Here is a 24,793-nt window from a genome sequence, read left to right as displayed (position 1 = left end):
GTATAATGGGAATAAACTATTGGAAATGGCTTCTTGTTCTTATGTGCAGCAACGGTTGCTTCTGTAATACCATTGCTGATGTCTTTCCTGGGGTCGACACACCTGAATGAACCAGTTTAGGAATCTGCTGAAACCAAAACTTCGGAGTTTTTAAACACACAGCTTCTGTAGTTTTTTACTTAGTTGTCCAATAATAACGACACAGTTATAAGTTATGTGACTGAGGTTGTCCCATATTTTAGGAGCTGATATGACCAGATTGTTTTGCTATTACATCCTGACCTGTAAAACCTTTAAATGAAACGAGGATTTGTCATTTTTGGTTGCGTACCTTGAGCAGCCAGGTGAGCACAGAGTCTCTGTAGGGAACAAACTTGCTCTTGTTCTTCCCTGCTCCTTGATCCGCCAGGGCTGAGATAACTAAACCCAGGGTGCTGAGAGACCTGTGGGGAGGGGGTGGGGGTCCAGGGGGATGGAGAGGAGTCTTAATGGGTGGATAAAAAATCAGCACATCATGGAGTTGATGGAAGTTTCTTAGAGTCATATCAATATGAAGACAAACAGAACAGAAGGTGGACCGGTAAAAACCGACTCACTTGTTGATATTACTGCCTTCTTTCAGCCTCTCCCCTGCTGCTCCAGTCTTCGCCGCCCGCTCGCTTCCAGCAAGATCAACCAGGCTCAACTTGCTCACCTTCTCTCCAGTCGTCTGGAGCAAACACATGGATACAAACACACAATCAAGACATTAACATTCCTCCTTTCGTAGCAGCCATTTATTCAAAAAGACCCAAAGATTTACAGGCAACAAGGAAAGATTGGTGATCAATTCATTCCTGCAGGGTTTTAAAAATACAGTCTTACTCCCCAAACAGTTGGGACGATGTCTAACATGACCTGCAAGTCTCATCAGCACATATTTTATTCCCAGTAGGACACAAACATCAAAGCAGATGCTGAAACTGTGACATTTCAACATTTTATGGAAAACATGAGCTCATTGTGAATCTAATAGCAGCAGATCTTCAGTAAGAAACTGTAACAGCAGCAACAAAACGCTGGAAAAAGAACTGGTACAAGTCCAGAGAAACTGGAGGAGAATTTGACAACCAGTGAGGTACATTAGAAAATAGGTCTGGGAGCACGACTGGGAATAAAAGGAGCATTTCAGAGAGGCAGAGTCTCCCAGTGACACACATAGACAGAAGTTCAATAATAGGAAAAAAAGTTGTCAAAATATTCACAAAAATGTAGCTCAATTAAAAATTGTATGAAGAAATCAGCATCTACAGAGAAATGGAGGGAACCTCTGTGCGCATGGGACAACGTCTCTTTCAGGGAAGACCTTGCAGGTTCCACCATGCTGGACCACATCCTGCATCATCACAGCAGCATGGTGGAACAGGAGAACTGGTCTGCTGCAGTCCAGTTCCACCAGTACAAACCAAGATCCAGGACTGTGGAGCTGCTGGGATCCTGCATCAGACCAGAACGGGACGAACTGGTCTTCTCACTTCCCAGATGTTTCCAGACAGATGTTAGAAGAAGAGGAGATGCTAACGATGCTAAACATCATCCTGGAATGACTTTTTACAGACGAGTTGCTGCATCAGATTCACAATCAGCTCATATTTTCCGTTAAATTCAACATCTGATATGTTGTTTATGTTTCAAAGGAAATAAAATACGAGTTGATGAGATTAGTAAATCATTGCATTTTGTATTTGTTTATATTTATTTACATTTAGTATAGCATCCCAGTTTTTAAGTGGAATATTAAACCAATATTTTACTACTAAAATATCAAAAGCCAGAAGCATCATTTCAAGATTAAAGCAGAAACGACGACTGAAAAAATTACTTCTCGAGCTGCAAATAAGGAAAAACAACCATGAAGAAACAACACAAGAAGAAAAACAACATGTTACCCCCGACTGCAGGTCCATGAGTGTGTGTGTGAGGATGATGTTGAAGACAGCGTGAGATCTGCTGCTCTCTTCGTTCATGTTTGTCGCTGCAACCGTACGAGATTTATTTCCCTCTGACATCAGAGACTCTATGTCCTGTTGAAAACATCCATCTCTGTAAAATTACATTATTCCCACGGCAACACAGTCAATAATGATAAAAAAAAAAAAGCCTCATAATGAAATGTTTGTGTTACCTTGTAGTTGGCAACGGCCAGGCGAGACAGACCATCAACATAAGGCCCCAAAACTTTGTGCTCCCTGACTCTCAGCGCTTGTCGACTCCTGGGGAAGAGACAATAAAAACAGAAAAATAAAGTCGGATCATGTACGCAGGTCTTTGCACTTCACAAAAGCTGTACGAAACGAGAAAACGTGAAATGTTTTACAGCATGTGGCATTAAAACACAAACGGACACAGCAGCGTGCACAACCCGTCCTGCCGTGGACGAAGTTACTCGTTACATATGAACTAACCGTGGCGATCCCTTCCCTCGTGGAGGATAAATCAACCTGATTTAATATAATTACTTTCTTCTTCTTGCATCCCATGGATGATGTAACAAGCTTTACTCTACCTGCTTCGCTTTCAGAGCACAAGTCGGCTTCTGGAAAGAAAAACACACGAACATCTGCTTCATCCATCGCGCTGCACTGGTTGTTCAGTTTTATTCCAGGTTAAAGCAAATCGCTTTTCTAGCATCCGAAACACACACATCCATCAACATCCTTTCGGTTTGTACACTTTAGGCTAAAGCCCTGAAATAAAACCAGTGGGATTTCCCTAGAGGTGACATTTCCATCATTATCTCAACCTCCTCCCAGCAGGTTGGATTTTTACTACGCTGCCAGATACCATGAAGAAACGTCCACTTCAATATGTGGGTTTCTAACGAGGACATCGAGTCTTCCACTGATGCTGGTAGCAACCCAACTGATCCAAAACCAGTAAGAAATCAGAGGAAAAAAGCTCAGAAGTGAAGTTGTGAATGAAATGAAAGGAGAGTCGAAAATAAAAAAAAAGAAAATCTGAAAATATCTGAAAGAAATCCTGCAAATAAATATCTGTTGGTTCAGTCCTGATGGGGGGGTCTGGACAAAGGTTTCACATGAGCACAAGCAGCAAGCTGAGTGACATTTCAGGAGCCGTTTGTTGAATGTTTGGAGCTAAAACCACCAGCTGTTCCTTATATTCACTGTTGTCCTGATAATAAAACAGAAACCTGTTGAGGCGGCGGCTAAAGACAATTCAACAACTGTGATTGGTCAGTTTTATCGCCTGGTAAACGTTCGACCAATTGTTTGCTGCCACCATAGACTGTATATAAAAGGATGGACGGAGCCTCCGTGACGTCACCCGTAGGTTTCTGAAGAGCTGAATTGAAGCTCGGTGGGCGGTTCCTACCGTCTTGCCCGGAAAACACATTTAAAGTGGAACTATTATGTGCATTTTGGGCTAATTTCATTTTATTTCTGAGACCAGAAGGGCTGGGATTGATCGAGTTATTGTCACAAATGGCTTTATTTACTTCAGACCGACCCTCTCCGTAGGCTGTCAGATCAGCCTGTGGGCAAAACGAGTGGATTGAGACTCTTCCGCATTAAGCCCCGCCTCCCGCCACAGCACTACATCGGGAGCGCGCACCGCAACTGCTCGTCATTGTAACATCTCATAAACAGAAGGATTACATACAGCCCTACATGTTGGAACCTGAATCAGAGCCTGAAAACAAAGTGGAAAACAGCAACCCACAGCAACGAATGCAGCAGGATGTCTCTCTTTGGTAAACTCACCAGCCATCGTTGGAAATAACTTTATCCCACGTTTTCCACCTGCCTGATGTATTTGTACATGCCCTTGTTAACCAGTAGAAGGTAACCAATCACCGAACCTTATCCCCCGGGACGTCACAAGGATTTCCAGGTAGAAAAAACTCTCTAAAACGACGCGTTTTTCGTTGCCATGGAAACCGAACGGAGAGAGTGCTGGAACTCAAACTCAAACATGCGTTTAGGTGATAAAAAACATTGCCGTTCACATGTCTGATGAGGATTCAACACTGTAACACTGTAGAAAGCTCAGAAAACTCCAAATACCATAATAGCACCCCTTAAAGGGCAAAGAGGTGGAGCAGAGAGGGTACGCTGTGGATGATTGACATCGAGCAAAGTCCGAGCTTTCTGTAGCTAAGAGCTAACCGAGCTAACCCAGAGCTAACAGGAGCTAACCAGCTAAAAGAGGTAAACGGGCTAATGCTAAGTCACATGTAAAGTCAGGTTGTTCAACGTTCTTCTGACTTGAAGCGGGAGATTGGGTACCTGTCAATCAAAAGGACACGCCCTAAATATGATGAATTTCAAGATTAAATTACCTTTAAACGGGCGAGTTAGAAAAAAAATTCACTCCCCCCAAAGTTGTCATGAAGGTAAACCTGACCTATTAAACCTACAATGGATTTTTGAACCAGGCTGTAAACGTGTTTATTTCTGCTGTGAAGTTGGTCTTTTTAACATGGGAGTCTATGGGGATTTGCTCTGTATTGCAGCCCCTAGTGGATGAAAGGGGAACTGCAGTTTTATGCACTTCTGCATAGGCTTCACTTTAACTGCCGAAGGCTCCGTCCATCTTTCATATACGGTCTATGGCTGCCACCCACACGAGTTGAAGCTTGAGATGTATTTTCAACTTTAACTTTAAACAAAGAAAACCTTTTGCAGCTCACGGTTTTCTTCAGATTTAAAGAAGAATGTGTGTGTGTGTGTGTGTGTGTGTGTGTGTGTGCTGCAGAATATCTCTGTAAAACCCTCATCCAACACAAGATAACATAAGTTAAAAACCAGCCTGGGAGGATAAAGTCTTTTCAGAAGAGACAAAGGAGCTGTGGATCATGGTGTGCAGCTGATTTCCAACACTGGCAAACTTTATGCGACCAACGGAATGATGCACAGAAAAACAAAGACTTTCCTGACAATCTTTCATGTCAACGGCAACATTAAAAATACATTTACTGAGAAAGAAGATATTTATTCTCCCAGCGTAGGCTGCAAAAAGCAGGACTTTTTCTGCATCTGCTGAGACGCAGCTTTTCTGCTAAATCTGCAGGAAACACAGCAGTGTGATGGATCACTCCCAACAGACTCCATGAAACCGAAGAAATGAAACACACTACGTCCTTCTTCTGGCTCCAAACTGGAAATACTGGAGCAAACATGTCCTCACCCTTTAGGGTCGAGCAGATCTCGGACCTTCTCGTTGTAAATCTCCATGTAGGACACCTCCACGGTGAAGGTCTCTCCCTCGCGGGCCTCCTGCACCGTTCGGCTGAACAGGGAGCTGCAGAGTCGGGGGATCAGACCGGGCTGCTCCGCAGAGCCCATCATGGTGTACGACTTCCCAGAACCTGAACACAAATCGTTTACAAGCCCGTTAATCATGCAGAGAAAAGGTCAAATTCAGCACGATTTGGGAAGATTAACATCAAGACTAAATTCATAAAGATCTGACGAGAAACAAAAGATGGGAAAATAGTCGGAGGAGCCGACCAATCTGCAGCGTTCAATTAAACTATTTTGATAAAAAGTAAAAATTGAAATGTCAGCAGTAAAATGTTCGACCTCTAGAAACTACAAACTACGTCTCTTAGAGGCGGTGAAACAGCCAATGATCCCACTACCAGCATCAATTCCCGCAAAAAGGATCCAAAGATAATCACTGCATGTTTAAAATGAAGAAGATCCCGTGTTGTTGAGGATAAAGGCAGCTGTGGACCGTAACTATGGTAACAGCTTAAAAAGCGCTCAGTACCTGAACAGACACACCTGTTAACCTTCATCACACTGCATAAAAAATGACGTTTTTATAAAACTGCATTATTTTTCACAAACAGAAAAAAAAAAAAAATCACGCCTACCTGTTTCAAAAGCATTATTATTGTTATTGTTGTAACAGCCTGGTAGTTTCTACATAATTAAAGAATGAAAAAATATGTTCATAGTGTCTTTTTCATTGTCTTTTGGATATATTTCTTGAAAAAAAAAAAAAAGAAACACACACACAAACAAAAATTTATTTAGTTTTTCTTTGGCGCTTTCTACTGGTGAAGATCAGGGGTGAGTTCTACCAACACGACTCGGTCGTCCCGCTCTGTCCCCCTTTGCATCTTTTACTTGGTCCGCACACCGATTTGTCTCGCGGACGAACAGAGCGATGATCTCTACGTTGAAGAACAGCTCAAACATTTCCCTTCAGGCACATCATTGTCTTCTAAATGTGGCCCTGGAAGTTCACCAACAGTGAACTCTGTTACTGTATTTCAGTGTGTTGAAGGTTAAAGTTTCACCTTGCCACCAAACCAAAGGTCAAATTTGTTTTAAAATATTGAATTAAAACTTTGTTTTTCTTTCTTGTTTTCATTCCCGTAGAATGAAGCATTTATATCTACTTTCTGTGGATCCAAAGCTGCAATTATCTGTGCTACTATTTTTACTACGGTGTCTCTGAATGGACAAACAACGGTGTGTGAAGCTTTAAAAATGCTGTAGCAGCTTTGATTGAGAAAAACTCAAGTACCGTTTTGGATAAGACCGCATACATGTACACAAATAAAACAAAATGTAAGTAAAAGCCAGATAGTTACACCACAGTGTCGAGTGTATTGCTACTGGTACCACTGGCTGAGGGATGTTAGAAATGTCGTTTCACAGTGTATCATTCACTATTTTTACAATGTTGCGCTGGGGAAGGGGGCCCCTGGAACATTCTTGGCCCAGGGACCTTTACACTTTTAATCCGGCCCTGTCTGCACCTGAGATGAAAACCTGTTCATGCCTCGTTGTTTTTGCATGAAAAACAAATAATTACCAGTTTGTCCGTAAGCAAAGATGCAGGCGTTGTAGCCCATGAAGGCATTGTCCAGCAGACTCTCCCCAAGGCACTGGAAAAGCACGTCCTGACCTGAAGCAACATCACAAATCAGAGGAAAAAAAAAAAAAAAAAAAAAAAAAAAGACAGGACAAAACCACATGAGTAAATTTCCAGGCCTAAAAGGTAAAAACAATGTGCGACTCTCCGTGTCCCTTTCTTCAGCTCCATAAATAAACTCTGAATATCAGGAAACATTTAGAAGTGGGTCTCCAGTCACACACCAGCTTAAAAACAGACCGAAGCCACGGACTGAACATGCACAGACCTGCAAACTTGTCTTTCTGAGATTCATCCATCGACCAGAAACAGTAGTCGTAGGCGAAAGCCTGAGGAGAACACGCATGACGTAAACACAACACCATAATCACCAGCATGCAAATGAATCAAACTGAATTTAGTGGAATATTTACCTTCGGCTGGTTCCTGCGGACAAAAACAGGGAAAACAAAAATAAATATCAGCTTCCAAAGCACAAATATGTGAAAATATCTGATATTTTGGTTCAACTATGAAGCAAAACTGGAAATTTAAACATGATTTAAGCGTGAAGCCTGAAGAGGAGTTCTGCATGTAAACAACAAAAACAGCAGGAATAGTTTCAGATATTCCTCCAAGGTGGCGATTCAGCTCATCCTCCCAGATTTCTCTCTTCACGCGCATCCATTAGCCTCTGCAGACTTTCTGAATACAAACCGCCAGATGTGCCGCCACATGCTAACCGACTGCTGATTGGCTGAGAGTCAAACTGACCCAACTTTATCCAAAACAGCTGATTTCATAACCAACAGGATAAATTTGTCTGGTGTATGGGAACGTTTTCTAGTGGCCATCTGTACTTCTAAGACTTCTAAGTACTGGGATGTAAAATGGAAGCAGTGGAAAGATAAAACCAGTAAGGTAGTGGGATCTGTTGAGAAGCAATTCACACAAATGTGGTTTTAATGGTAAAGATCATATTAGAAATAATAAATGTTTTATAGCTGCAGTCTGTGTAAAACTCTCGTAAACCAGTGCAACTGTCTTCTCCGGTTCTTGTCCCTCCCTCCACTCAGACAGCGACTTGGTTGGACGCGCCTCAGCTGCGATCTGACTGGCTGAACTGGGAGACCCCACCCCGACTACGTTCTCCCATTTGTGTTGTTTTTGTCTGACTTTGTGCTTACGTGAGGTGTTTTTTGTCTCTGGACTGCGCCGTCTGGTGGTACCCGTTTTCTTTTACCCTCAACCCTAACGATGCTGAAGTACCTCAGTTCTTATCTGTTGTAAGGCGGCGCCGGTAAAACCGACTGCAGGGTCTGAGTTCAGTTCGGACCCGTTTATCTGTGTCATGAATGTTCACTGTCTGTCAAATCTTGGACGAGCTGAACTTTGAATTTCCCCTCAAGGGGGTGAATAAAGTATAATTGAATTGAACTGAACTGCATCATAGGCAAGAACTCAGCGGCCTTTTTTACCATCATCATGCTAGTACCAGGTTTTCTTTAGAACTGCCTTAATTAGTGGTGCGAATAATCCAACAAGGTGGAAACATTTCTCAGAGATTTCTTCCATGTTGACATGAAGCATCACACAGTTGCTGCACATCATGATGAGAATCTCCCGTTCCACCACATCCCAAAGCTGCTCTGCTGGACTGAGATCTGGTGACTGTGGAGGCCGTTGGAGGACAGTGAACTCATGAGTGTAGTTGATAGGGCCATGACGATATATGCTTTTGTCCCGATTCGATTTGATTCTGATTCTAAATTGCAATTCAATATTGCTGATTTTTGTTGATTAATAAAAAAACAAAAAAAAACAAAAACACATGAATAAAACTCTTTTTTTAACTCGTCATTTTTCTTGATTTCAATGAGGAAGAAACAACCCAGCAGCCAGATCATCATTCTGCTGCTATAATGTCCAAGAAGACAACTAAAAAGATCAATAAAAACAATAAAAATAACAAATTTTTTTATAATGGATTACTTTTATTTTTTTTTTTTAAAAAAATAGATTTTTAACCCCCCCAAAAAAGAAAAAAAAAAAGAAAAAATTTAACATTGTAAAACAAATAAAATGCTGATATTCAATTTTTTTTCAATTTTCAAAATGATTTTTCAATTCACATTTTTCAATTTGATTTTCCCACCCCTAGAAGTCGATCAGGGGAGTAAAGACGAATGCATTTCAGCTGTATGTACTAAAAAAAAAAAAAAAAGCTGCCATTTGAAAAAGCCCAAACAGATCAGTCCTGCTCACATAAACCTCTTAATGTATGTGAGTAAAGTGGGTCATTAAAAATGTTCTGTAGCTGCAAACGATTCTGATTCTGCACAACAGAATCACATTTAGCTCCTGAGCCTGACGTGAGTCCAGATGAAAGTCGGAGAAACTGGGGAAATGGGGCCAAAGGTGTTTTAATCACAGCGAAGCTTAAAAGAAAGAAAAGAAAGTCCGCCAAGTCGACTAATCCTCTTTGTAAAAATGTGAGCAGCGCTAACAACCTCCCAGTGTCCCCGAGACGCCATCCCTGCTGAAACCTCTGCATTCCTAACATATCAGCCTCCAGCGCCCGTTTTCACCCCCAAACATCGAGGCATCACGTTCAGTCTGCAAACACGTCGCTGCATTCCAGCAAGCGAACGCCACATTTCCTTATCTGACGTGTTCATTCGCAGCATTTCTGCTCCAGGACGCTTCGCTTCCTCACAACTTGCTTTTATTTACTGGCCCATAAAACTGGAGCAGGTGACGGTGTGTGTGAGATGGTAACATGAATACACACAGAGGTGTGTTTCTCTGCAGGTATTTCCATTCTGCCGTTTAGAGGCAGAAGACAACAATCAGATCGTTTTCTACAGGATTCTGAGCAAAGTTTTTACTATAAAGTGATGCTAAATGTCTCAGAAGCTGCATGTTTCCTGTATGTCAGCTGGGTTCTTATAGAGGTGGGAAAACAGAATCGGAAAATCGAAAATCGGGATTTTTTTGTTTCACAATTTCAAAATTGATTTTTTTTTTTTTTTGTTAAAAAAAAATTAGATTTTTAAAAAAAAATTAAATATAAATGAAATATAAATTAATCCACGATAAAATTTTTGTCATTTTTATTGTTTTTATTTATCTTTTTACTTTTTTCTTTTTTTTTGTTTTTTTCTTTGCGCTGATTCGATTTAAATTGCGATTCTCAAAATTCTTCAATATTTTTGATTTTTGTAGATTAAAAATAACTTTTTTTTTTTTTTATAAACTTCTTTTTGCCAGTAACTTTTCTTGATTTCAATCAGGAAAAAAAAACACCGTAGGCAGAACATAATTCTGCTGCTAACGCCCAAGAAATTAAATGAAATGAATGAAATGAAAAATTAATAAAGTATTTTTTATTTCATTCAATTTCCTGGGCGTTAGCAGCAGAATGATGGTCTGCCTACTGTGTTGTTTTTTCCTGATTAAAATAAAATAAAAATTACAAGCAAAAAGAAGTTTTTTTTTAAAAAAACAAATTGTTTTTAATCTACAAAAATCATCAACATTGAAGAATTTTGAGAATCGGAATTTAAATCGAATCAGCACCCAAACAAATCGGAATCAAATCGAATCTGGACAAAAGCATATCGTCACAGCCGTAGTTCTTCCAGCGGAATACAGATCTGGAAAAGAAAACGCAAAGCGTGCCGAGTATAAGGTAGAACATTTAAACGCGCCATGAATGCAAGTTTACTTTCCTGACAAAAAGTGCAGAATAAAAAGAGAAAAATGGTGGCAGCATGATTTTTTTTTTTTTCCATAAATACACCATCATCAAATACAAACAGTGTTGAGAGGGGTCCTCGTGACACGGCAGTAAACCAGTAAACAACCATAAACAAGTCAGACACTCAGGCAGAAATATCAACCTGCGGTTAAAATAAATAAAAAAGTTGCAAATTGAGCCGCAGAGACACAAAAGAAGGAGCTGGAATGAAACAAGGCCTCCCTATGTGAGAACTGGCTGATCTATGAAAGAGCAACATTAAGTCCCGTCCCCTCCTGGGTGGCCGAGGACATTCCTGAGATAACTGGCAGAGCCTTGCATCGCCAGGGAGGAGGAGGAGGAGGAGGAGGAGGAGGAAGGTTACCAAGTCTATGACCAGCAACAGGCCGGCTACCAGAGCGATGCTTCCACCACGTCCTGACGCTGCAGGAAGCAGCTTAAACTGGGGAGAAAGGTGTATTTCTGAGGCTTTAAACTGGTTTTCTGATCAGTTATTGCAGGTTTTAGAAGTCTGCTGACTACTTGTGTTTTTCCAGAGTTCTACAAGCAGCAACGAGGCTTCATTAATCTCGTCTCGGGGGTCCTGACAAGCCCCTGCTGTACTCCGGTTTGCAGCTACTGGGGGAGCCGTAACATATTAACAGCAATACGGTGAAACCTTTCAGGCAGAGCGCTGACTCAGCAGCGACTTGCAGAAAAGTGTCTGGTCAGTGAGTTCCTCCAAACCAAGACAGACACACATTCTGATGGCGATGGAGCCGTTGATGCGATGCGGTCGACGTGGAAACGACGCAAACGGGCCAACTCTTCCAGGTTGAAACCTGTTTGACCTTTGAAGCTGCTCTGGAAGCACCAAACGACTCGCATGCGTTGGACTGAGCCTGTAAAACCAGTTCACACTGATCCCCGAGGGGGAGACATACCAGTGCTGCAGCAAGTCCAGGCAGATGAGACACACAGATACATGCAGACAGAAAAAAGGCCATGAGATGATTCTGAAACAGGAGAGTCTTTCTGCAGAGACAGAGCTTCTTTCTTCCCTGCCTGCAGGGCAGAAGCTTGCAGCAGAGTTACTGGGTGAGGAAACCTGAGCATGGAGCCAGAAACTCCTGGGAATAACCCCCCCAACATGTGGAAGAACCACACTGACAGGATGTCTGACACGTTTTCACGTCAAGCCTGAGTAAAATTCTGCATTTCAAGTCAAGTCCGCCGTTCCTTTGTTCCTGCGTGGCGGCCTACCTGGGCGAGGACAGACACACCCTTTGTAACGATGGAGGGAAGACGGAGGGAGAGGACATGGAAAGGAGGAATGTAAGGAGGAAGGTGGGGCTGCGCCTCCTAAAAGCCGACAGGTTTCCGTTTCAGTCAGAGATTAAAAAAAAAAAAAAAAAAAAAAAAAAAAAAGACTCAAATAAAAATAAAAATTCATTAAATCACCAAATTATTCAGAGAAAGAAGAAAGATGTCAGTTAGCATGAACGAAGAGAACACACACCCAGCTGTGTTCCTTCACATGACGTTTTTATGATCATTTTTATAATGGTTTATTATTGTTTATAAAATACTATTTGTACATAATTATGTAATTATTATAAATATATATATATATATATATATATATATATATAATTTTTTTTTATTTTTTTTACAGAAACAATATTGATCATTCTAAATATAATTTTATTATAAATTAACAAAAGTTTATTAGAATTTCTCATTAAAAATGTTATTTACTTTAAGTATAATCTATATTATTATGAAAAGAATTCTATTTTAGTTTAAGATCATTTATTGTCATTTTTATGTCACAATTTATTTGAACTTATTTTAAAATTTCTACAATTATCAAAAAGAAGGAAAATATTTTACAGCTTTTAATTTTATATTTTTTAATCTTAGTTATTTATAATTGATCACATGGAGTTTTTTTTTTATTTATACCTTTTCATATTTTAATATTTTCTTTTAGTTTTCAGTTCATTCTTCATTTTAAATAAATCACAAATCATGACATTTTAATTCAATTAAATTTCTAATTTCTTATGTTTAATTTCTACTTTTGTATTTATCTATTAAATTAATCATTGAGATATATATATCTATATATATATATATATATATATATATACACATACATATATTAAAATTTAAAGATCATCACCATCATTATTTACTATTCCTATTAATTTTTTTAATTATTTATTTTACAATCTTATAACTCAATATAATTTCTATCTTAATAAAATTCTGTTACTTTGGTGTAAAACTGATCACAGCAGCCGTTTTGTTTTAGAACAGCCGTTTAGAACCAGCTATTATTAAAATAATAACTAATGTGAATGCCCATTTATTGAACTATGCTGAATGATTGAAATGAAATTGCATAAGTGTAAGAAATTGAAAAAAAAAATGCTTCAATAACATTTTCTCCAACTGGCCATCATTGGGATTTGAACCCGTGACCTCCTGTATTGAAGCACACTGACTGTACTCACTACACCTCGAGCACTCTTACTTCCCACTAGAAAAAAAGCGTAGACATTATTCCAATTAGCGCGGGAATGTCTTTTTTTTCCACTTCCAGCCGGCTGTAATTAGCAGGAGCAAAAACATGTGCGAGGCTGAACTAAAGTCCAGTAAAGATGTGAAAGACTTTGTTCAATGTGAAAAACTTTTTTTTTAAAAGTTGTTTAAGATTTATCAAAGTGTTGAAATGTTGCAGGGAGCATTATTGGAACAAATCCTTCATATCTAACTGGGATATTTGCAAATAAATTCCATTGCTCCTTGAAGTGTGCAGGTGAGACCAGTAGTTCATGTTGAGCAGTCTGCAGAACTGCACGCCATCACACAAGCAACAGTCGACAAATGACAATGGAGCTGTATGTTAAATGCTGCATCTGAAACCGTGCTTTGTATACCATTACGTACCTGTGTCCCGGTGCACAAAATGGACCAATCGCTGAGCTGAATTCTGTTTCATCCAATCACAGGAACGGATTTCAATACATTGACAAAAACTTGTAACATTTAAACTTTTTAAGTTATTCAAAGACCAAAAGTGATAGAACATATCTCCTGAATGGGCTGAAGAGTTTGATACCTGAATGGTTGAAGTGAGACTAACGGAAGAGTAGCCTTTCAAATATTTTGCAGGAAAGACACTGAGGACGGGAAATTGATGAAGCGGACACTGCAGAGCTCCAAAACACTGTTGACCAATCACTGCGCTGAATTTTTGCAAGGTCCAATCTGCATTTGGTTGGAAAGACTTTCATCCAATCACAAGGCTGAATTTATTTTTTACAAAATGCTAAATATCTCAAAAACTACAAAGATTTAAAATAAAACAAATTGTAGCACACATGTCCTGAAGGAGCTGCAGAGTTTAAGATCTGAATGTGACCTGAACGGCGCAGGAGGAGTAGCGCGGCAAAGTTTGGCAGAATAATAATAAAAATGGCCGAACAGGATCTCAATAATGTCAATGCCCCCCATGGGTATCACATTAATCATCAGGGTTCATCCTATATATCAGGTTAGATTAACGGGGGGGGCAATGAAGAACCCACTGAAGCTGATTTCCTCACAATCCAAACAGATCTTATCACAGCTGCTACTTGGAGACTTTCAGGTCATTAAACTCAGGAAATTCCTCATTAAACCCTCGATTCATTTTCACAACGTTGCATTTTTCACAGTTTACTGTAAAAAAAAAATCATTTCTAAATAATTCCAGATGTTTTTCTGCTCCTTTGAAGATAAATATGTGCTGAATTAAAATGAAGGGATCCAGACTGGGAGGTGTCGTCACCGTAGACGTGGAGGACTCGGGGACGTCCTACTTCCTGTTTTACACTCATTTCCGCCCTAAATGAGGCAGAAAGGATTTGACTGGGAATGAAAATCAGCTTTCAGGCAGTCGGAGGATGAAGCTGCAGCAGCGGCAGACCGCACGACGTTTGGAAGTTTACAAAGACGTGGAGAATCATCCGATACGACTCGTTTTGGCACCTCTTCAGTCTGATACCTCCTGCAGAATGAGGCGTGGAACAAAATAATACGACATCCAAAAACACTGGATGGATTTTTTTTTTTTTTTTAAACAGATTTTTACTTACGAGGCAGATTTGAACGTCTCTGTTCACCTTGTTTTATTTATTCTGCGATGAAGCTGCAGATCCTGACGATGTTTACTGACACTAAACGTATCTGCAGCAGATTTTTATGTCTCGTTTGTTTTCTTCGGCTGTTATTCTATTCATTTATTCTGGGTATTGATTTTTAATCTACTAAGTTATGATTTACACATTATTATTATTATTGATATTATTCGGACATTTCACCTGGTGAGGGAAGGACTGGTTGTGGACACACCTTGTCGATTAGAAAAGCAACATCACGTCGGGGGGGCTACATGTGGGAAGAACGTCAGGTGGTGTGATAATAGAAGTGCCATTTTTCTTCTTCTTTAGTTTATTAAAACAACTTTTAATTCTTACATTATTAATTTAAACCAAATACAGATTACGGTCGACTGCTTTTAGTTTCTGGAAGTTTTGATTCCTTCCTTTGCTTTTGATTAATGGGAAATAAAAAACATATTTTTCTCTGAACCAGTTCTTTTGCTGGAAGCTGGAATAAAAACCTCCAGCTGTTTACGCTCACATGGTCTCTACTTCCAGTGGAAAAGGTCGGTGCAGTATTGTTGCCCTGTACTGTGATCGTATTGCCAGTAAGTAGAGAAAACTGGGAAGATCTAAACTGGTTTCCTCCAAAAGGATCCCATTCCTGAAGAAGGCCTCTATGCTTCTGATTTACATTGCAGCAATAAATAAAAAAATAAATAAAAAATCTACCCTCAAAATGACATGCAAGCATGCACATACACACATCCTTATCCTTATATGCACATACACACATCCTTATCCTTATATGCACATACACACATCCTTATCCTTATATGCACATACACACATCCTTATCTTTATATGCACATACACACATGCATATGCACATACAGTTGTGCTCATATGTATTCATCCCCTTTCATTAAAGAAAAGGCAGAATTTAAAACAGTCACTCAAATAACTGGAGAATAAAAAATAAAAAAAAGGAACAATAACTACAAATTTGCAAAAATATAATTTAGTAATATAAGACACTGTTTTTTCATTTAATTGAGTTGAAGAAAGTAAAAAAATAAAATAAAACAAATTGGTCCTGGACAAATTAGAGACTTTTCTGTTGAACAGTGGGACAAAATACCTGTCAACAGGTGCAGAAGTCTGACTGAGAGGAACAGAAAACACCTGACTGGAGAGGAAACATTAAAGGATTCTTCAACTAAATATTACTTTATGACTGATGTAATATGATTTTCATCACATTTTTATTTATTATTTTAGTCAATTTCAGCTTATTTTACAGGCAGCTGTTTTTTTCCTTCTTTAATGAAAGGGGATGAATAAATATGAGCACAACAGTACATGACTTGCAGACGGATATTTAGTGTAGCCCGTTTTAAATCCAAGAGGAAATCCAACCACACTGTTTGCTTCTGATCCAGCTCAGGTTGATATTTCCTGCAAACGTCCACTGAACATCTGGACAGCTGTTATGCTCTGCACAGAGGCTGCAGGACAATAAAACAACCTGTTAATCAGTCGACTAATGCTTCAATGTTCCAGAGAGAAGTTAAAAAAGACGAGATGTGAAGTGATAGATTTGTGGTTTTGTAAACAGACACAAATTACGGCTTTTAAATCTGCATGTTTTGTTCTGAAACAGCCTGAAACACACCCGTGGCCTGTATACGACACATGCCATGCAACACCCCCCCCCCCCCGACCGAAGAAGCTTCAGAGAAAAGCAAAGAAATGAACAAAAAAGGAATGGGAGCTGAGAAATGTTTTCCACATGTTCAGAAACAAATTTCCCTTTTCCACGTGCTTTCACAGCGAGATGACATCACCAGCCGTTCATTTATAGTGAAGGCAGGAAGGGAATCTGATCTCTGATCCATGAAAAGAGAAGAGCTTCGGCTGAGTCTTCTGACTGTCTGTGGGGATCATCATGCGCGTGAAAAACTAGACGCAGTGATTTAAACAATGATTTATTCAGCCGATGCTGTCGCAGCAGAGAACGGCGAGCGTTTGGGAGCATCATGGCTCGCTGTTTGGGTCAGACAGTAAAATGTAGGGAGAAGGTGCATCTTCATCCACAGGAGGAGGACGGAGGAGGTGCTGCTGCTCACGACCACAGACTAGAAGCTGGCGGGAAAAATGAACGAGTCCAGAGAGACGCTAAACGCTCCTTTGTTTCACTTTTTAAAATAAACAGAAACAAATGAGACGTCTCTGACTCCAGTTTATTTACTGGGAACATACTGGTGTTGCTGTGTGTCCCAGCTGGGTTTGCAGAGCTGCAGATGTAGTCAGAGACTAGGGGGGGGGGGCAGCAGGCGTGTCCTCGCAGACGTCACAATAATTTCCATCAAGCAGGAGGAGATGGGGAGAAATGAAGAGCAGCCTGACAGAAATGACACTGGATTCATCAGAGCTGGTCTGGTGTGTTCCAGCAGGGACACCTGGAAAACCTGCAGGACAGGGGGCCTCCAGGACCAGGATTAAGGATCCCCGTCTTACACAAAATAAGGAGAAGTGTTTTTTTCTTTAACTGGCATAAAGACTTTCTGCATTGCGCGACTCATGTTGACGCCTCTGCAGTAAATCGTCTCAGTTTGAAGCTAAAAGTCTGAGAGGAGATTAAAATCTGCTGAGAAATAATGACTCCAATGTGAGACACATTACGTTTGGCAGCTTACCTGGGATCTCCTTTGCTCGCGTTAGTGATGGCTGGATGCAGAACGGTCTGGTTGCCCTCCATCTCCACCACACACTTTGTTTTTAGCTCCTTCTCTGGATTAAGGAGAATATTGACACACTTAATATTGACACACATTTCTTCTCCCTGGCATTTAAAACTTAGCTAACAGGAAATCTTGGCCATTTATATTTTTTTATTAAATGTTTACAGACTTCATTTATTTGCTTTTACTTGGGTTTTATTATTGTTTATAACAGTTTTATTGTGTTTAACCTTCTGTCTTATAGTATTTTCTTTTAAACCAAAGATATTTTTTTTATTGATATCTTTGTTATGCATACTTTTAACTTGATTTTAATTTTGTTCAGCACTTTGATCAACGCAAACTGTGTTAAATAACAATAAAATTTGAATCGAATTAAATTGAATTAATAAAATGTATAAACTTTGCAAAAGAAAGTGTGGAAATTATATGGATCTTGACTGTTTTAAAGCCTGTTTCCCTTTAAAATCTGACACTTTTGTAAAGAAAATTTTATTTAAAGTAAAGATAACATAAAAAAAACCACATACAAAGTACAATAAACTGTGCTGTGTGAATAACTTTTCAGTTCAGAGTGACAGGTGGTAATCGCAGTTTATTCCACTTCCTCGTGATCAAAACACGCACCGGGCAACATGGAGAGGCAGGAAATAGTTTGATCCATGCCGATTCATGCAGGACTTGCCTGTGCAAACATTACAACCAGTTTACTACTCCCTAAGCAAGGTAAAGACAAGTCACACCTTTCTTCCCCATTCCTACCTGCATGAGGACATTTTAATAGGCGGAGACTGACCTCAAACTTCCTCTCATTGTATAGTTTAGGGCACATAAGTGCAGAATATCCACACTAGTTCTTCTGAAATACAACCCCAGCTCCATAAAGGTCAAACAAAAATAGGATGCAATGATTTGCTAATCTCACAAGCGCCATATTTCACTCCCAGTAGAGCATAAACAGTTTATTAGATGCTAAAACTGAGACATTTTAATGAAAATATGAGCTCAGTGTGAAGCTGATGGATGCGACACATCTGTAAATAGTTGAAAAGGGAGCAAGAAAAGATAGAAAAGTAACTGAAACAAATAAAAAAACAACCTGAATAACAAGCCTGACTGAGTGTAAAAGGCAGAATCTCTCCAATGCAAAGATGTGCAGAGATTCATCAATGTGAGGCAAACTGCATCTAAACATTGTGAGATAATTATAGAAAAAAAAATAGCTAAACTGAGAATTGGGAAGTCTTTAAAGATCCCACCATCTACAGCTGAGCTCATATTTATTCATACCCTTTCATTAAAGAAGGGAAAAAAACAGCTGACTGTAAAATAAGCTGATTTTGTCCCACTGTTCAACAGAAAAGTGCTAATTTGTCCTGGACCAATTTTTTTTTTTTTTTTTTTTAATCAATTAAATGAAAAAACAACGTCTTATATTATTAAATGATATTTTTGCAAATTTTTAGTTATTGTTCCTTTTTTTATTCTCCAGTTATTTGAGTGACTGTTGTAAATTCAGACTTTTCTTTAATGAAAGGGGATAAATACATATGAGCACAACTGTACAGGGAACACATCATCAAATGATTAAGAGAATTAGAAGGAATCTCTGTAGGTATGTTTCATATATATATATATATATATATATATATATATATATATATATATATATATATATATATATATATATATATATATATATTATATATATATATATATATATATATATATATATATACATACATATATATATATATATATTTAAATATTTATATTTATATATATATATATATATATATATATATATATATATATATATATATATATATATATTTTTTTTTTTTTTTTTTTTTTTTTTTTTTTAAAGTGTATTTTGTGGTGTGACATTACACTCACCTCTCCTGTTCATAGGTCGCACCCGGATAGCGACCTTTACATTTGAGTCACTCAGGTTGTTGTCATCCATGGTGCCACCTTACCTGCAGCAATTCAATGAATGAACACCTGGAAAACTGGTTTATGGTGTATTTATTTAACACAACAAATATATATGCTAAAACAAACATATCTAAGGCTCCATTTTAATTGTGTCACAGCAGTAGTTTTTACTCTTTAATACAACAGTTATATTTCTTCCACAGTCTAGGAAAGAGACTAAATGCAGGGTGAAGTCAGGAGAAGTGAACTAACCGTGTGAAGGAGTGCGCAGTTGTTTCCCTTTCAGACTCCTTCAGGCACCTTCCAGTAGCTAAGCCAGGGCTGGTAACCCCAACACACACACACACATTCACACACACAAACACAGTGTCAAATATGTTCCCAGTGACCGCTGGCAAATGAAACTGGTTCCCAGTAAAACCCACAAGCGGGAACCCCTCGTGTCTGTTCTGCTGATTCCCTCGGCTGTCCCACCTGTTGCATTTCCTGAAACTTCCCGCAGAGATCAGTCAAGCCATGTCAACTCTAAAGGGATTTGCTGTGAGATTTAGTGCGCGAGCTCCCAGCTGTCCCGCACACACTGCGGGACTTGTGCTTTAAGAGGGGATTCAGCGCCACTGCGTGGATCCGTGCGCGACGCGAGTCTGTGTTTCCCCGAAAAGACTTTTTAAACAAATAATCTCTATCCTGCATCGGCAGGATATTACTGTTATATCTGTGGCACTTTTAACTTAAGAAATAGTTAAAAACACTTGTTTTTATGGATGCGTGTACGTTATTTTACGACAGTTTCGATTGCCATACGACAAGCGCCGTATTTGGTCATAACCATAGACATATATACATAGACGCCTCATCACGCCGCCATCTTGGATGGGTCTCCATGCACCTCCAATGCATTTATTTGTAAGGTTTAGGCCCAACCACGACAATAACCTCACCATTTTTTACCTGATTTATCTCACAGTTTGGTTTGTTACAAAGGGCAGAGATATTGTTATGATACAGATCACTGTAAAACGTTAAAAACTATGTGCTTTCATGATAAAATATTTTTTATAATGCTATTTAACTAACGGACTGTTTCTCAAATGGGGGTACGCGTAATCCTGGAGGTACTTCAAGGCATTCCTGGGGGTACAATAACTTTTCAAAAACATATATCTTTTAATGTTTCAACATCCTTAAATAAAATTTCAAATATAATATTATATAATAAATTTCGATAAATGTAAGTGTACATTCATGAACTGAATTTACATTTAGATTTACACCATATTATTCCTACCAAAGTCCCACATTTCGACATTAATTGAGCCAATTCATATCGTCAATCACTGTCGCCTTGGCAACCCAAACGATGGAGCCCTGGTTGAAGCGTAGTAGAGATGTGCACACTTTTTTTTTTGCTACCATGTAAAACTCTCCCTGTGAAACATCAAGATCATATTTTTTCCATAAACACCTCATAGGAGTAAAATTTATTTTTTGTAGTTTGTAGATTATTCACTGTGTACCATTATTTATCAACCAGTTATGTAGAAAAGTGTTTTGTTTGTGTGTAATATTTACGCGTTGTTTCACAGAAAACAGTTTTGTGCGGAAACTACGTTGAATCTGCTGCATGACTCGAAAGCAGAGACCCATCCAATATGGCGGCTACACCGAGGCGCTTCTGTATATATAATGTCTATGGTCGTAACGTGGAGTTGTTTACTATTTACCCGGTGCGGTTGAGTTCTTAGACAAATAAATGCCCTTTAACAAACACCATTTCGTGTGAAACTTGTATAGGAAGATATGGGAAAGCCAAAGAAAAAGAGTGAGTGTGTGAAAAATTATGTAAAGGACCGGAAATGGATTTTTTAAAAGTGACAAGTAGCGGAAGCTTGTTGCTAATGCTAATAGCTGCTACCACGCTTCCATCTCTTAATATGGTCATTAAATCACAGCAGAGAAGCTAAATAACTTTTTATGTATCTAAATAAATTTTAAATCTTTACCATGGTGAAAAATCAAGATGTTAATTATGTTTGCTCATCAATTTTAAACGTATTTATCCTGGTTAATGGATTGTCTCTGACAGGCGACTTGAGCCGTGCTGAGCTGATGATGATGACCATTGCAGATGTCATCAAGCAGCTGGTTGAAGCACACGAAGAGGGAAAAGATATAAACCTCAACAAGTAAGACATATATATTCTGATGATCCCTGCTAACACACAAGACAAAAATCTCATCAAGTGACCTGATCATATTAATCATAATGAGCTTTTTCCTTAATGTTACAAAACCAAGCAGCTCCACAGAGTCAATATGCAGAAACTATGATTTATTTTTTAAATGTATCTGCAAACCTGCAAAAACCACCTTGTTTAATTTGTGAATGAGGAATTGTTCAGGCTGCAGTGTATGCAGCATTTGATTATTTTACAAATAAGACTGAATAGATAGATAGATAGATAGGTACAGTTGTGCTCATATGTATTCATCCCCTTTAATTAAAGAAAAGGCAGAATTTACAACAGTCACTCAAATAAGTGGAGAATAAAAAAAAGGAACAATAACTAAAAATTTGCAAAAATATAATTTGGTAATATAAGACACTGGTTTTTTTTTTTATTTAATTGGGGTTGAAGAAAGGAAAAAAACAAACAAACAATTTGGTCCTGGACAAATTAGAGACTTTTCTGTTGAACAGTGGGACAAAATACCTGTCAGAATACGGTGCAGAAGTCTGACTGAGAGGAACAGAAAACACCTGACTGGAGCAGAAACATTAACGGATTGCTCGACTAAATATTAGTTTAAGACTGATGTAATATGTAATAAATTATCTTATTTGTTTGCTTTTTAAAAAAAAAAAAAAAATCTGTTGAACCAGAATTAGAAAATAATGTAATGATTTTCATAAATTATTTATTTATTACTTTAGTCAATTTAAGCTTATTTTACAGTCAACAGTTTTTTTTCCCTTCTTTAATGAAAGGGTATGAATAAATATGAGCACAACTGTAGATATTTAGATAGACAGATAGATAGATAGACTGACTTTATTCGTCCCTAACAGGGAAATTCAAATTGTCCAGCGACTCAATAAAAACACTCACTGTTCCACCTCTTACAAGTGCGTGTTAAAAATAAATAATTGATCAGACAGACATAGGTTAAATCACATTAAAATCACAATAAAAACAACACAAGCCACTCTCCCTAGTAGATGCATGTACATGTGGGGGTACAGTTCAGTAGGTTTTATTATGTAGTTATTTTGTTTCATAGTTGCACAAGTTGGGACGAGCTTTGGCATTCTAATTAGACACCACAATAAGGCTTTTTCTTACATTTTCCAAGGTTATACATGTAAAAAAAATAAAGTAAATTCTCTCACACATTATACTGTAGACCGGGGGTGTCAAACTCTGGTCCTCGAGGGCCGGTATCCTGCAGGTTTTTGTTGTCTCCATGCTCCAACACACCTGACCGAAATCCATAAATATGTTGACAAGAAGCTGCTGGAACCATTTGATTTGAATCAGCTGCGTTGGTGCAGGGAAACAACAAAAACCTGCTGGATACCGGATTAAGTGGTGAGGATGATGAATGAATGCTTTACATAAATCTGTTTTTATCTTTACCATTATTTTAACAGGGTGAAGACTAAGACATCAGCTAAATATGGACTTGAAGCTCAGCCTCGATTGGTGGATATTATTGCAGCCGTTCCACCGCAGTATCGCCGTGTTCTGGTGCCGAAACTCAAAGCCAAACCGATCCGCACCGCCAGCGGGGTGAGAAGCGCTCATTCTTCTGTCCATCATTCTGTCTTTAAGTGGTGTTCTTTAAACTTTCCCGAGCTTTTTCACCATTTCGCTGTAATTTACAGAAGTTTTTAACCATTTTCCCACTTGCACTGGTCTGGAATGTTTGGAGGAGTGGCCTTTTCCCGCAGCACTTGCTTCAGACTTTCTGTGGAGATTTAAAATTTTATTTTTTTTGCTTTTCTGATCAAGTCTCCAGTAAAATATCATGATGAATGCAGCAAATCTGACAGAACTTTTACTGCTTGTGTGCGAGTGAGAAAAGAGTGGGTTCAGAGATGCGTGCAGCATCGTTATTAATACAATAACTGGTCATTTCTGCTGCTTATAATGGGAAGGAAATGGGAATTTCCACTGTCCAGTTCCTGCAAATAAAAGCAGGAATCAACAACATCTCGTCCAGAGTCCTTCAGGGTTTAGATGTTCTCCTCCTGCAACACGTCTGATTTAAATGATGTGGTTCTCCAACAGCTTGTGGTCAAATTTTAAACAAGCCTCTTAATGATGCGTTGATTCCATTCAGGTGTGTTTCAGGAGGGAAAACCTGCTGGATAATAGTCTGTAATGGTCTGGAGTAGATCCTCTCGTATCCATTCCCTCGTGTTTCCAGCATATCACATCTCCAGGAGAACGTGTTGTTGTGAGGAGCAACGTGGGAGAACGTCTGGACTCATTTCTCCTCACATTGTGGAAGAGAAGCTGATGGTTCTGCTTCAGCTTTACCTGCAGTTTTGTTTTAAAAAAAAAAAAAAAAAAAATCATTATCAAGGTGGAAGATGATTTTTTAGATTTAAAGCAGAAAAGATGAAATTTTAAAACATCTAATATGTGTTGCAGATTGCAGTTGTGGCCGTGATGTGCAAACCTCATCGATGTCCTCACATCAGCTTCACAGGAAACATCTGCGTGTAAGTGAGCTCCGGGTTGTTGTTGTTGTTGTTAAAATGCATTTTGTTTTTTTAATCATGCTAAATAGTAGCTGTAGACAGAGAGTAGTTATGTAAATAATTGTTTTGACAAAAGTAAAAGTCAATAAACACAAATGTCATGTGAGGTCGATGTGGATCAGGAACTGGGCTTTTTGACGGCCGTTGAGAGAAAAGCTTTCTTTAACCATTTTTTTAAATCTTTTTTCATCATCTCATGTTCAGAAATGTAGTTTATAAATGAAATCCATGTTTACACTCCCAGATACTGTCCAGGAGGACCGGACTCTGACTTTGAGTACTCCACACAGTCTTACACCGGCTACGAGGTAAAGTCATTTCATTTCATCTGCAAACCAATCCACTTTATTTATCATTTAATTAATTTGTATCGCACGTTTTATAAACGTAAACAGTTTCCAAAGTGCTGCACAGAGTAAAAATGTTAAAATACTCAAATATCAATAAATACAAAGTAATAAGCTTCAAATCAATCCCAATAAACAGGTAAAAACCAATAAATAAGTTAATAAACATAAATAAATAAATAAAAAGACACAGAGGACCACACAACTACCTCAGTGTTAAAAGCCAGAGAATAAAGTGA

General features: G+C 38.6%; 2 protein-coding genes across 3 annotated transcripts in view; one reads left to right on the top strand and one right to left on the bottom strand.

The window, feature by feature from the left end:
• Positions 1-20,014, bottom strand: part of LOC306767392 (kinesin-like protein KIF13B) — a 62,801-nt gene extending 42,787 nt beyond the window's left edge. The window contains exons 1-12 of one of the 2 annotated variants that reach the window (XM_079255368.1): positions 19,914-20,014; positions 19,692-19,760; positions 19,398-19,480; positions 17,457-17,550; positions 7,302-7,314; positions 7,157-7,217; positions 6,829-6,921; positions 5,188-5,368; positions 2,165-2,252; positions 1,929-2,063; positions 597-709; positions 332-443 (exon numbers count right to left, since the gene is read on the bottom strand). In XM_079255368.1, coding sequence (XP_079111494.1) covers positions 332-443; positions 597-709; positions 1,929-2,063; positions 2,165-2,252; positions 5,188-5,368; positions 6,829-6,921; positions 7,157-7,217; positions 7,302-7,314; positions 17,457-17,550; positions 19,398-19,467 — 960 coding nt within the window. In that variant the 5' untranslated portion in view covers positions 19,468-19,480; positions 19,692-19,760; positions 19,914-20,014. Of the gene's footprint in view, positions 1-331; positions 444-596; positions 710-1,928; positions 2,064-2,164; positions 2,253-5,187; positions 5,369-6,828; positions 6,922-7,156; positions 7,218-7,301; positions 7,315-17,456; positions 17,551-19,397; positions 19,481-19,691; positions 19,761-19,913 lie in introns of those variants that run through there. The other variant, XM_079255369.1, reaches the window with a different exon arrangement.
• A 1,118-nt stretch (positions 20,015-21,132) lies between these two features.
• The window catches only part of elp3 (elongator acetyltransferase complex subunit 3), a 38,895-nt gene continuing 35,234 nt past the window's right edge, over positions 21,133-24,793 (top strand). The window contains exons 1-5 of the mRNA XM_079255372.1: positions 21,133-21,261; positions 21,526-21,625; positions 23,092-23,230; positions 24,098-24,168; positions 24,452-24,515. Of these exons, the coding sequence (XP_079111498.1) occupies positions 21,240-21,261; positions 21,526-21,625; positions 23,092-23,230; positions 24,098-24,168; positions 24,452-24,515 (396 nt within the window). The 5' untranslated portion in view covers positions 21,133-21,239. The remainder of the gene's footprint in view (positions 21,262-21,525; positions 21,626-23,091; positions 23,231-24,097; positions 24,169-24,451; positions 24,516-24,793) is intronic.

The sequence above is a fragment of the Telmatherina bonti genome (assembly GCF_933228915.1).
Source record: "Telmatherina bonti genome assembly, chromosome: 16".
Lineage (NCBI taxonomy): Eukaryota > Metazoa > Chordata > Actinopteri > Atheriniformes > Telmatherinidae > Telmatherina > Telmatherina bonti.
Note: the sequence above shows the minus strand (reverse complement) of the source record. Positions and strands in the feature narration are given on the sequence as shown.